The 13389-nt window shown below is 39.7% G+C and overlaps 1 protein-coding gene across 5 annotated transcripts in view; it reads right to left on the reverse strand.

Annotated features, from left to right (window-relative positions):
* Positions 1-5566: 5566 nt before the first annotated feature.
* Positions 5567-13389, reverse strand: part of MAPK10 (mitogen-activated protein kinase 10) — a 273125-nt gene continuing 265302 nt past the window's right edge. For 3 of the 5 annotated variants that reach the window (XM_023750290.1, XM_006084581.3, XM_006084583.3), the window contains exon 14: positions 5567-6465. In XM_023750290.1, the coding sequence (XP_023606058.1) occupies positions 6323-6465 (143 nt within the window). In that variant the 3' untranslated portion in view covers positions 5567-6322. The remainder of the gene's footprint in view (positions 6466-13389) is intronic. The other 2 variants (XM_014452044.2, XM_023750291.1) reach the window with 2 other exon arrangements.

Genomic DNA, 13389 nt, shown 5'->3' on the forward strand with positions numbered 1-13389 from the left:
AACCCTTGGAGGAAAGGCAGTTACCAGTACAAAACACCATTGTGAAGAACTGGCAATGTCAGAATCCGCTATCCTGTATTCAAACCAGTAATGTTACTGAGCAAAGGGAATCATCCTTCTGGGTTGGTTGTTACTGAAGTAGTAGCTATAAGGAAGGTAGTTTTCAAGACTCCTTTCTTCTCCTCCCTACAAAATGAGTTAAAATTCCTTCAAATATTTAGTAACTTTTATGGTACCTGATATGCACCAATAACTCCTTTCTCTCCATGAGCAATATTGTGGAATGCAATTTCCCTTCTTAATATTGTGGGTCTTTTCAGGTACTTTACTTGACCATTGTTCAACTTACTTTATTGAGAGACTAAAGATCCGAGGTTTAAATTAGAATAGAAGCTATGCCAGAAATAACAAAAGGCATTGGTGTAAATTGTGTTAACTTAAAAGAATAGGTATTTTTATCTTCCAGATTTTCTAATAGTTAATTGGTTAAATGAAATGTTTTATTACAGAAATAGAAGGGCCATTCCTTGACATTGTTCGGGTACTTCCAGCTAAATTAACACAGGTTTGGTGATCTCCTTATCAAACCACAAAATTATATATTTTTTATTCACCAAACAGTTTGAGGTATTGAGTTAGCTACCATGTAGATAAGAAAACCTTTTACCTTCTCTCTTGGGTAATAATTAAACTTATTGGTAATTCTGATAAAGTAACCAAGGATATTTACCCTGTTCTACTCACTATAATGCTTCCAGAAAATGATTTTTCCCCCTTCACTGATTTTACACATTTAAGAAAAGTTACTGAATTGCAGATACACAACTAGTATCCCCAAACAGAAATGCAGGTCATTTTTAGAAGAAACCCATCTCACATGAAAGCACAGCCTTCTACATGGTCACATACACATCACACACACTTTACCCATAGGGAGAAAGTAGGTCATTCCTCATTTCTTATTTATTCCCGAGCACAATCAGACCACACTAGGAAACCATGTGAGACGCTTCAGAGCTACTGCAAGACACGAAAACCAAGACAACGAGCAGAACAAACACCACTGTCAACAGCAAACTCCAATGAGGTCTGGTTTAGATTTGATTTTATGTTAAGGGAAGCAGATTTACTCTGGTTTTTAATAATCATAAAAAACAGAAATCACAATGTATCAACTCAGCATCCTCCTACAAAGAGTCCAAAAAAGTCCAAGTTCTCCCTTATTCTCGCTCTTATTCCACCGACAATTTGAAAATAAAGAAAAAGAGTAGAAATAAAAAAAAGAGTGAGAAAGAACACAGAAATGAATTAAATAATTTCAAATGCTTATAAACATCACTGAGATTGCATTCGATCCATTAGGCTGACTTTCAGTTCTCACCACTAAGACCTTGCAAAGGAACTGGCATGGCTTTGCCTTCCAGGGTTGATCTAGAATGGAAGGGTGAGGTGTGTGTGAATGTGTGCGTGCTGCAAGTCCATTTTATAAACACTGACACAGGACAATTCTCACCATTGGTAATCGTATTGGGAGTTCAATCATGCAGAATAACAGGCAGGTGCATGTTAGGTCTTGTTGCAAGATAGACATGGCAATGTGAACAGTTTAATGCTAGATAAGGGTTGGGACATTTGTTTCCATTAGGATATACTGGCCATTGGTCCCACAGAATCAAAGGTTAGATATACAGAAGTCCATTTCGGCTTGACTGACCAAGGAAATGGGTCAAAGTAAATCATTTCAGACAGTGAGCAGACTATCTAAGTGCCCCCCCCCAATAACAAAATCTTATATTTTAATCACATGGAAAATAACTAATATAACTATTTACATTGTAACTTGTTTGTTGTTTTTACAGTAAGGAGTCCTGATGGTTTAATGATATCTGTGGAAAATGTTGGATTCTCACAATTAAAATGTGTGTGTGGGGTAAGAGGGGAGGATTGTGAGAAGGGGGTGGAATTTATCTTCAGACCCAAAGTGGTTGGGACCAAAGATTCCTGGAGCAATTTTATTTATTTGTCTGAGCTGTAAAAGATAAATTTTTCAGCAAAGCTGGCAGACAACATTCTTAATAAACTGCATTGCTTTTAAGATTTAAATTGTCATCTGTTAAAAGAATTAAAAAGGGTCTTAGCCAGTTTGGCTCAGTGGATAGAGGATCGGCCTGTGGATTGAAGGGTCCCAGGTTCGATTCTGGTCAAGGACACATACCACAGTTGCAGGCTCCTCCCTGGCCTGGGCCCTGGTCAGTACAGGAGACAACCAATCGATATGTTTCTCTCACATCGATGTTTCTCTCTCTTTCCCTCTCTCTTCCACTCTCTCTAAAATCAATGGAAAAGTAGTCTCGGGTGAAATTTAAAAAAAAAATAATTAAAAAGAAATAGATTTTTGTATAGTTTAGATTTTGCAATGAATATTTAAAATTTAAAAGTGAGTTTTGCCTCGACCCACCCACTCCCCCCAACCAGGTCATAGAGAGATTTATGTATTTTTATCTATTCCATTTATTCCACTTGTCAAGGTCTATTTTCTGTTACCAGTATCCTTAGGTAATGTTTTTCTGATAATGATAACAAATTGAGAAAACACTCCTGCCCCTTGGCCCTCAATTAAATAGCTCCCTCCAGTCGGAAGGTCTTGGCCAGGCCCTGGTCCACCTGGGGTATACATTCCCACAAAGCTCAGTCATCAGATTCTTGAAGATGCAAGGTCACTATTGGTTGTTATTCTACAAGAAGAAATTTGGTTGTAAGACCAATGTATCTTTTTTTTAAAAATGAACAGGCTGAATCACAAAATTTATATAAACATATCAATATGGTGGTGATTTTTGCCAAACTCTCCCAACAATTTAATTCCTCCTGCCTGTAGGCCCACAGCCATGCTTCCTACAAAATACAACAAAGCATTTCACTAAGACCTTGCAAAGAAACTGGCATGGTTTTGCCTTCCAGGGTTGATCTAGAACTGGAAGGGTGATGTGTGTATGAATGTGCGTGTGCTGCAAAACCAGTGCCTTATAGGAAGTGACAGGTTAAGTCTCTGAGTGCCAGCTACACACTCTGAAATGAACCCCAACCTTAGGTAGGACTTTCCCTTTTTTCAGGAACATAGTCCAGGTGACTTGATACTTCCCTGACTAAAAAGCAAGAGTGCTTTGGAAGTTACAGGTGACTGTATAGGAATTTTTTTAGGGGAAAAAAGGCTCAATGCCAAACATCCTATATAATAAAAGGCTAATATGCAAATCAACCGAATGGTGGAATGACTGGTCACTATGATGTGCACTGACCACCAGAAGGCAGATGCTCAATGCAGGAGCTGCCCCCTGGTGGTCAGTGCGCTCCCACAGAGGAAGTGCTGCTTAGCTAGAAGCTGGGCTTATGGCTGGCAAGCACAGCAGCGGTGGTGGGAGCCTCTCCTGCCTCCGTGACAGCACTAAGGATATTTGACTACCAACTTAGGCCCGCTCCCTATGGAGCCTAAGCCAGCAGTCGGACATCCACTGATGGCTCCCGGACTGCAAGAGGGTGCAGGCCAGGCTGAGGGACCCCCACGAGTACACAAATTTCATGCACCGGGCCTCTAGTAATATTATAATAAAGTAGACCCAACATCGTGAAGGGCCGGTGGGCTTTTGAAATAATTCTCTTTGTTGTCACATCACCTAGCTTGCTTTGATAACCTAGTGAAAATAATCCTATAAGCAGTGAAAAAGCCAAACTCTTAGTTCTATTTGTACATGAAACTTCAACTGATTCTATCTGTGCTTGTCCATAAGGGAGATCTGGCTAAAGGCAATCAGCTCCTAAGAGCCAGACAACAGGGAGATCAGCCTAGTCAAGTTTAGGGAAGGTAGTAATAGCAGGGGAGGGACATTACCTAGTTCTTGCCTGGCTTAATCTAAGTAAAAAAAAAAATCACTTCTGTGCAGATGAGGGACAGTCTACCTGCCAAGCACTTCTAAGATGCTGGCTGGAGACCTTCTGTCTTTTGATGTCATTTTGTGGCTGAATAAATTCCCCTTGTGACTCTTTCTTTCAAAGAGTGGCTTACTCTCTGCACTTAATCGCAAGTGCTAGAAAATCAGGAGGAGAGAGGCCACAGGTGAAGAGAAGAACACAAAGAAGACAAGTAAAGACTTAATGGGTACAAAGAAGAAACATTCTTTTTGTTTTTTTAAGGGGTTGGGGTGGGAGAGTGTAACAGAAGGAAAAATGAGAGTTTTTAAAATCAGGTTGTCTGCAATATTAACCAAAAACGATGGTAGCAAGACAGAGAAACTGGGCTACTTTTATTCTAGGGGACAAGCTGCATGGTCTAATGTTTTTTCTCCCCCTTTTAAACAAATGACCTCTTGTCCTGAATCCTACTGTGTGAAGCAATCCCATAAACGGCAGCACTGCTGCATAGTGACGGTGGGGGTGGATTCTATTGCTTGAAAAGAGACCAAGCTCCCCTAGTGTGTTTAAGGCAGTGGTCAGAGCACTGGCGTTCTTGCTGGCTCTCGTTTTGAAGAGATTCCACTTGCCAGCCAGTGCACACTCATCACCCATCTGTTTCATGTGTTTCACTTCTTCTTCAGGTGAAACATCACCACCTTGGTCCGCACCGAAATGGTCAGAGTGCACAGAGCTGTGCCGGTGAGCTCAGCCACGTACGAAGGGAAGCCTCGGCCGGCCTCCGGTATTGCTGAGAGTGACCCTGGCACTGCCCTGTGCCTAACCCAGGGGCCTCCCGCTGCCTCCTCGGGAGTCAGGAAGCACTTTCACTGAATGGGCGCTAAACTCAGGTGATTTTGCTAAACACGGACATCCATGCTTCATGGCTTTTCGGACAAACTGCTTTTGCTAAAGCTGTTTAGCAGCAGGAACTTGTGGGTGGAGTTATTGCTGTGGCATCACCTGCGGCACTAAACTCGAATGATTAACCCTTCTTGGATGGTTCCAATGGATGGAAATAAACAAATAGGAAGCATCAGCCATATTAAGGAGTGAGAAACAATGTCAGTGGAAATGTTTTCAAGTGCTAACCTGAAGATCACCCTGTGCTTTTGTGTGTTTTTTAAAGTCATTCTTATTTTTTTAATTCCAGAAGAGGAAAGTAATATTTCTTCTCAAAGGAAAACCTCGTCAGATTATAAGCCTGGGAAGTAACACACTCATGGAAAACACAACCCACAATGTGAGGGTGGTCTACGGAGGCTCGTGTTCTGAAGGACATCACACGGAGAGCAATTCCTAGGATCAGACACGTGCCCAATACCCCTGCCTCCCCACCTGCCCCTCCCTGCCCAGTTGGGACACATAACTTCTAAATGACAAATGGGGTCTACTCTCTAAAACATGGATGTCGGTGTCTCCTAGTAACTGGGCAATAATCCCCTGCAGGTCTTCCTCCATCTCAACTCTAGTCAGTCTACCCACACATTGTCAGGGAAAAGACTCTCAGCTCGCATTCCCACCTTCCTTCAAAAGCCAAACCATTGAGTGCCTGGGAACTGTTCCCCCCTCCCGCCCCCACAGTGTACATAAGCATCACATATGTTCTTTCTACAAATTGGTATACAGGTGCCATTTAATCAGTTCAAATTTGGAAGCTACATCTTCAAGGGTCCGAGAGAGCTCACTCCCCCCACGTTTCCCCCCTTTACATGTTTTCTTATAAGACATACAGCTTAATCAATTAACAAACTAAACAGCTTATATACTGGCAATATATTACAGATGGGTTTTATGTCAGAGTAATAGATCACATGAAATGGACCAAGTGGTACCCCAGTGCATGATGTCTTGGTAGAGCCCTGAGGACACTGACAGTAGCATCTCTAAGTAAGCAGTGCTGTCTGAATACAGACACATGCGGATCTGTATCTACATCCATCTGACTAGGCCAAAAGGAGCAGGTAGATGCAAGATAGAGACACACACATGCTGGATGGGGCCACTGCACACCTTGTCATGCCATTTGAAAGGGCAGTTACAGGGCGCTGGTGTTGCAGCCATTAAAATCACACTTTATGGAAAAGGCTTCCCTAATTGTGTTTGATTTGCCTTCAGTAGTAAGCATCATTGGAAGAAGATCAAAGCAAGAGCAACTAGAAGTTAAATATGCATCTGGCTTAGCTGCAATAGAACACTCTGGAGAAGAAGCAGGCTGAAAGATTTGTTTCAATTTAGGCTTGGATTCTCTCCCTTGCTGTGTTCATGTCATTGCGTGTCTGCGCTTGTGTGTGTGTGGTTCTGTGTGTGCGGGAGTGTGTGTTCCATCCCATCATCTGCTGAAGAACGCTGGGTTTCGCAGGCAGGCGGCTAGTCACCTGCAACAACCCAGGGGTCCCGCCGAGGCTTCCAGGCTGCTGTCAGTGTCGGACGCCAGGGTCTGGTCGGTGGACATGGAGGAGATGTCGTTGACGGACGAGGATGGAGGGAGACTCTCACTGCTGTTCACTGCTGCACCTGTGCTAAGAAAATGAAGACCAACATGACTAAATCTGGAACTAGACTCAATGTCTCTCAGGATGCAGCACGGGCAAATGCAACAGGGGACGGCTGGTCCATCATTCGTTTGACAAGCCTTCATAGCAAAACTAATACAGGGCACCATGTGGAGGGTGAAAACAAAGACACAACAGCACAAAGTCCCTGGTCACAAGTCACTCACAGAAGAGCGCAGTAGTTGGCAAATCTCACTTTACCTTAGAAATCACCTGTAATGCACTGGAAAGAGAAAAAAAAATAGCACTAAAAACCCCAGTCACTCCCTGCACCTCCAATATAGTAATATAACTGGCCTTGAATGGAGCCAAGCCTTTGCATTTTTTAAAAGCTTCCCAGAAACTGTGTAGTCAAGGAGTGAAGACAGGTGTTCTATGGAGAAGGCAGACAAGCAAAACCCTTTAATGTAATCATCTGAACCTGGATGCTTTTATTGCAGGAAGCTTTTAAAAACAAACACATGTAAGAGTCCTACCCCAGAAATATGGGCTGAGGTGGAGCCCAGAGATCTGAGTTTCTTAGAGACTACAGCTCTAGAGAAAGAAAGGATATTTTGTAACTCTGATGACATAGTCATGAATGTGACATCAAATTTAAAATCCATATAGAAAAACCAAGTAAGACTGTTGATGACAGTTGCCATAGACCAAAAGGGAAAAAATAGGAGAAGCCAGAGCCCATTTCTATTTTTTTAGTTTCCATGTCTCTTCTTTTTTGTTATTATTATTAAAATGAAGGGGGATAAAGGGCCCTAATACAGAGCACACCTTCTAATTGTGTATTTACTTTCCAGCAAGCTTGCTTGCCTGGGAATCTACAAATAAGAACTCTGAATTATTAACTTAGAATAATTTGCAATAAGTCTCTTACTTATCAGCTATGTGGGAATATAATGATTTTGCAGCTCCAAGAAGAAAACTCTTCATGGTAATGTCTCAGTAAATACTTACGAGTTAAAACGGAGAACTATAAGGAAAGATGAGCCAGAGGCGTTATAAGGTATAATTAAACCACAGCATCCTGGAGAGAGTCAATTCACTTTTTCTCTGTATATATTCTATTTTTTTTTTTGCATTTTATTATTCTTTAATTTTTTAAAATTCTCTTTATTTTTGAAAGTATTACAGATATCCTCTTTTTCCCCCACTGACTCCCTCCACCCCACTCAAGCCCCTCTCCAGGCCTTATAATCTTTATACGAAAGCAATATGAGTGGCCTAAGGTATACTTTATGAAAGTTTGCTATTTAAAATACCTGCAGTATAACCATCTAATAAAATAAGAGATGAAGAATTGTCTTCAAAATTGTACTTCATTTGAGCAAATATAGTGTGCTAGATACATTTGGTAAAAGGTAATAAATCCAAAGGAAGTTATAGTAGTATTATTACTTAAATCTAGTAAACCAGAAAAAAATATAGTTGAATGAAGTAGATAAGTCAACACAATCTGATTGCTTCTGAGGTAGACATTTCCTGCCTGTGGAAAAATGTGATTAAAATGTGAAAGTATCTGGAGAGGACCATACATCTAAACCAAGACAGATTGTATGTATTTTAAATTTTTATTTGTTGATTAAATGTATACCGTAAATTATGGGGAATGGGAAAAACTACAGAAAAAAGATAATATTCACTGATCATCATGTTAACGATAGGAACTATTCAAGTTGGTCTATTTCTTTCTTGTCTTTTTTGCTAGGAAGTTTCTCTAATTGCAATTATTTAATATATATTCTTTTGTAACATGATATTTTCATAAACAAAATGTATATTTTCATATACAATATATTTTTCATGTTCTTTAAACTCTTAGAAGTGTCAGTACTTCCTAATGCTAAATGTCTCTAGATTTTTAAGACTCTTATAAATAATTACTCTCTCATTATCAGAACATTGTGTAATGTAAAGTTGTCTGGTTTCAATTTATTCCAACTATACTTAATTATAGCCTCTATAGAGATAGTGCAGAGCTACTTCATTTCCTCTCGTGACATTTACTAGATTTCTCACACTAGCAGACAACCCTTGATTCCCTGACATATCCCAAGTGCCAGGCTCTGTTTTTCCTCCTGATTCTGGATTAAATTACACTAACATCCTCATGTTTTTTCATAAGCTTTGGTCTCTAATAATTTGCATCACTATAATGTACTTGTCAGAACTGTCTCCAAATTTTCCACATCTTTATTAAAGGATAGAGATTAAAACTAGACACAGAACTCTAAGAATGACTCTATCAATTGTGGGCTGACAGAGTGAGATTGCTTTGTTCTTACTGTTCATTCATCTCCTGGGTGATATATCCCTACACAATGATGGCTTTCAAATTATGGTGATATGCTTTAGAAATACATAATGTTGCCCGTATACCTTTCTGCAATAGCTTTATTGAGATATAACTCACAGATTTGTTCAACTTGGTGGTTTTTAGGATATTCACATCATTGGGCAACCATCACCACAATCAATGTGGTAGTGTTTACATCACCCCCAAAGAAAACCCTGTCCTTTGTTTCTTACTTACTCCCCACCCCAAGGCACTATTGAATCTACTTTCTGTCTATATAAAATTACCTATCCTAGATATCCTATATAATAAAAGCGTAATATGCAAATTGACCCTAACAGCAGAACGACTGGGAATGACTGGTCACTATGACACACACTAACCACCGGGGGGAAGACACCCAATGCAGGAAATGCCCCCGGTAGTCAGTGCACTCCCACAGGGAGAGCTCTGTTCAGCCACAAGCCAGGCTTATGGCTGCCAGCACAGCGGTGGTGGTGGGAGCCTATCCTGCCTCTTTAGCAGCACTAAGGATGTCCGACTGCAGCTTAGGCCTGCTCCCTGCTGGCAAGTGGACATCCCTCAAGGGCTCCCGGGCTGCCAGAGGGATGTCTGATTGCCAGCTTAGGCCCAATCCCCCAGGGAGCGGGCCTAAGCCAGCAGGTGGACATCCCCCGATGGGTCCCAGACTGCGAGAGGGCACAGGCCAGGCTGAGGGACCCCCCCCCTGAGTGCACAAATTTTTGCACACTGGGCCTCTAGTCTATATATATAAAAGCCCAAGCGACCAAATGTCCATGTGACAGGTCACTATGATGCATACTGACCACCAGGGGGCAGATGCTCAATGCAGGAGCTGACCCCTGGTGGTCAGTGAGCTCCCACAGTGGGAGTGCTGCTCAGCTGACTGAGGGGCGCCAGATGCAGGGCTCACAGCTGGTGAGCACAGCTGAGGCATGAGCCTCTCCTGCCTCTGCAGCAGCAGGCTACCAAGAGGCAGTGACAGGAGCAGTGGGGCCGGGATGAGCGGGAGCAGGAGCAGTGCCTAGCCCGGGCTCCTCTCTCACCGCCTGCCACTTTAGATTGCAAGAGGGTGCAGACTGGGCCGAGGGACCCCACTGGTGCACGAATTTGTGCACTGGGACTCTAGTATCATATAAATGGATCATACAATCTGTGATCTTTCGTGACTGGCTTCTTTCACAAAACATAATGTTTTCAAGTTTCATTGATGCTGTAGCATGTATCAATACTTCAGTCTTTTTATAACTGAATAATATTCTATTATATGGATGCATCAGATCTGTCTAGTTATTAGCTGATGGACAATTAGGTTGTTTCTACTTTTTTGGCCATTGTGAATAATGCGGCTATCAACAGTCATGTAAAAGTTTTATTCTAAGCATGGAATTATTGGATCATAGGGCAACTCTCTGTTTAACACGAGTGGCTGTACCAGTTTACATTCCCACCAGAAGTGTATGAGGGCTCCAATTCCCCTCTCCCCTTCCAACACTTCTTACCTGCTGTTTTTATTATAGCCATCCAAGAGTATGTGAAATGGTATCTCATTGTGCTTTGATTTGCATTTGCCTAACAGCTAATGATGTTGAGTATATTTTCATGTGCTTGTTATCCATTTGTATATCTTCTTTGGAGAAATGTCTATTTAGATCTTTTGGCCATTTTTAAATTGTTTTTTTTTCTTTTTATTATTGAGTGTGAAAATTCTTTATATATTGTCAATACGAGTCCTTTATTATGTATTTTTCACTTTCTTGATGGTGTTCTTTGAAGCACAGATATTTTTAATTTTGATGAAGTTGGATTTATCTATTTTTTCCCTTTTGTTAGGTGTGCTTTTAGCCATATATAAAACACACACACACACACACACCAAAAAACAAACAAAAAAACATTTCCTGATTTGCTCCTATATTTTCTTACTCCTATCTCCCATATTTTAGCTCTTACACTTAAGTCTATGATCCATTTTGAGTTTATTTTTGTATATGATATGAAGTAGGTGTCTACCTTCATTCTTTTGTATGTGGCTAGCTAGTAGTCCAACACTGACTATCTCTTGCCCTAGTAGTGTACTCAATGGTTAGAGTGTTGGTCCAAGCACTGCAGGGTCCCAGGTTCAATTCCTGGTTAAGGGCATGGATCTGGGTTGCAGGTTTGATCCCCGCCTGGGTTAGGGCACATGCAGGAGGCAACGAATTAATGTGTCTCTCTCACAATGATGTTTCTCTCTTTCTCTCCCCTTCTCTCTCTCACCCCACTCCCTTCCACTCTCTCTAAAAAATTAACGTAAGAAATATCCTCAGGTGAGGATTAACAAAAAAAAAAAAGAAAAAAAGAAAAAAGACTATTTCTTGTCCATGAAATTGCCTTGCTATCCTTGCTAAAAATCAATTAACTATAAATGCAAGGGTTTATTTCTGGACTCTCAATTCTATTTTATTGATCTACATAGGATTCTCATGCAAATACCACACTGTCTTGAATACTGCAGTTTTGAAACCAGGAGGTGTGAATCATACAACTGTGTTCTTTTTTGAGATAATTTTAGCTTTTCTGTGTCTCATGCATGTGAATTTAAGAATAGAAAAAAAAATTCTGTCAATTTCTGAAAAAAAAAAGGGCAGTTATAATCTTTATAGGTATTGTGTTTAATCTACAGATCAATTTGGCCAGTACTGTCATCTTAACAATATTAAATCTTCTAATCAGTGAACAATGACATATCATTATTTAGATCTTTAAATTCTTTCAACAATATTTTGTATTTTTCAGAGTAAGAAATGTGCACTTCTTTTGTTATATTTATTCTTAAGCATTTTATTCTTTTTCATGCTTGTAAATGGAACTGTTTTCTGTTCATTGCTAGTATGTAGAAGTACAGCTGATTTAATGAATAGAAAGTTTCATTGTCAGTGAATTGGAAACTAATAGAGCAAATGATAAAACAGACATCTCATGAATAGTATAATTAATCAAAACATTCATGTAACCAGGAAGATCTTTGCTAGTGTGCTTTATTTAAATTATGACAAAATAAATGATTTAAAAGTTTTAAAATAAAGTTTTGTAATAATGCAAACAGTATTTTAAAGTGTTTCTACATAATAGTCCTGGTCTTCTCTTGAGATAGGCCTTTCTCCTTAGCCCAAAACAGTTGATTGTGTGGATCTGTTCTAATTGTCACAGTGAAAGCTGAGGATTGATTCAAACAAGGATGAGATATGGCTTAACTGAGATAAGGCTCCTTTATAAGAACACAATTTGATGTTTAATCAAATTGAAAATAAACACAAACCCACAACATTAGCAGCTAGAGAAATTATACAAAGAACATTGAGGAAATTTTCCTAGAAAAACCACAAATTTACATTTATAAGTAACATTGAATGGAGGTAGCAAAAACTAGAGTAGCATGCTGGGCTGGCTTTTAGTGGCTTTTAAAAGTCAGTTATTAGCATCTCTTTCCATTCTGCCTTCATTGATGTCACATTGGTAGCCTGAAATTGGTCACAGTGAGAACACTTACACCCCAGAAATTGGTAAATACTATAATCAGTTCTGATTTATTTTAAAGAGATAGTTGTTAAAGATTCACCAGTCCCCCACTGTTCCATGAAAGATCTTCTGTATGACTTCCTGTATTGCACTATAATAAATGCCTTCTTGATTGTAGCCAATTCTGGCTTTACTGGATGATACATCTAAGACTGTTTTTCATGTAGTCAATAAATAAAGTTTGTAGACTATAAAACCAAACACAAATAGAAGAGTCAAGACATGGACCTTGGCTTCAAGTTGTTAATTTACTGCCAAAGAGTTTGTGAAAATCTCCTAAACAAAACTGAACTGAATTGAATTTGATTACAGGGCCACTTGTCCTGGATATTCTGACAATGTGATAAATATTCCTTTTATACTGTTTTTAGGGAAACCAGTAGACATGTGCATTTAAAGAAATGTTTTGATATCAATAAAGAATTATAAATGTTTGCAAATAAAAATGGCATTTAGAGTACTGAAAATACTAGCAGGTTGCAAATAAGGAATATCACCTACTAGCTACTTTCAACTGTACCTGAAAGAGAAAGTTTTCATTTCATGGAAAGAAGTAACTTACATCAATGAAAATTTCTCAACTAGAAGTTATCAAGCCAAAAGGTACCTATTATTTTAGTGAAAAATGTTGTTCTGCATTTTTAAAGGAAATTGTTTTCCTGACCTATCCACACACAAAAAATAGACATGAAGAATTATAAGAAATAATAAAATGAAAAAAATTCACTGAAATATATTTGTTTCTCTTTCTGCATGACGTTGAGCCTCAACATGTTTGGGGTTGAGATTTTTTAAGACAAACAATTAATATGATTGGACTAGAACAATGACTCTAATTGGGAAGAATACACTTCCATGGTGTGTGAAATATAGTTGAGGGAGAGGCTATCTATAATAATAAAAGCGTAATATGCTAATTAGACCTTCCGGATGTCCTTCTGGACTAAGCTGTGGCAGTGGGGGCCAAGGCAGAAGCGGTTAGGGGCGATCAGGCAAGCAGGTGAGCAGTTAGGG

The sequence above is a fragment of the Myotis lucifugus genome, unplaced genomic scaffold (genome assembly GCF_000147115.1).
Source record: "Myotis lucifugus unplaced genomic scaffold, Myoluc2.0 scaffold_12, whole genome shotgun sequence".
Lineage (NCBI taxonomy): Eukaryota > Metazoa > Chordata > Mammalia > Chiroptera > Vespertilionidae > Myotis > Myotis lucifugus.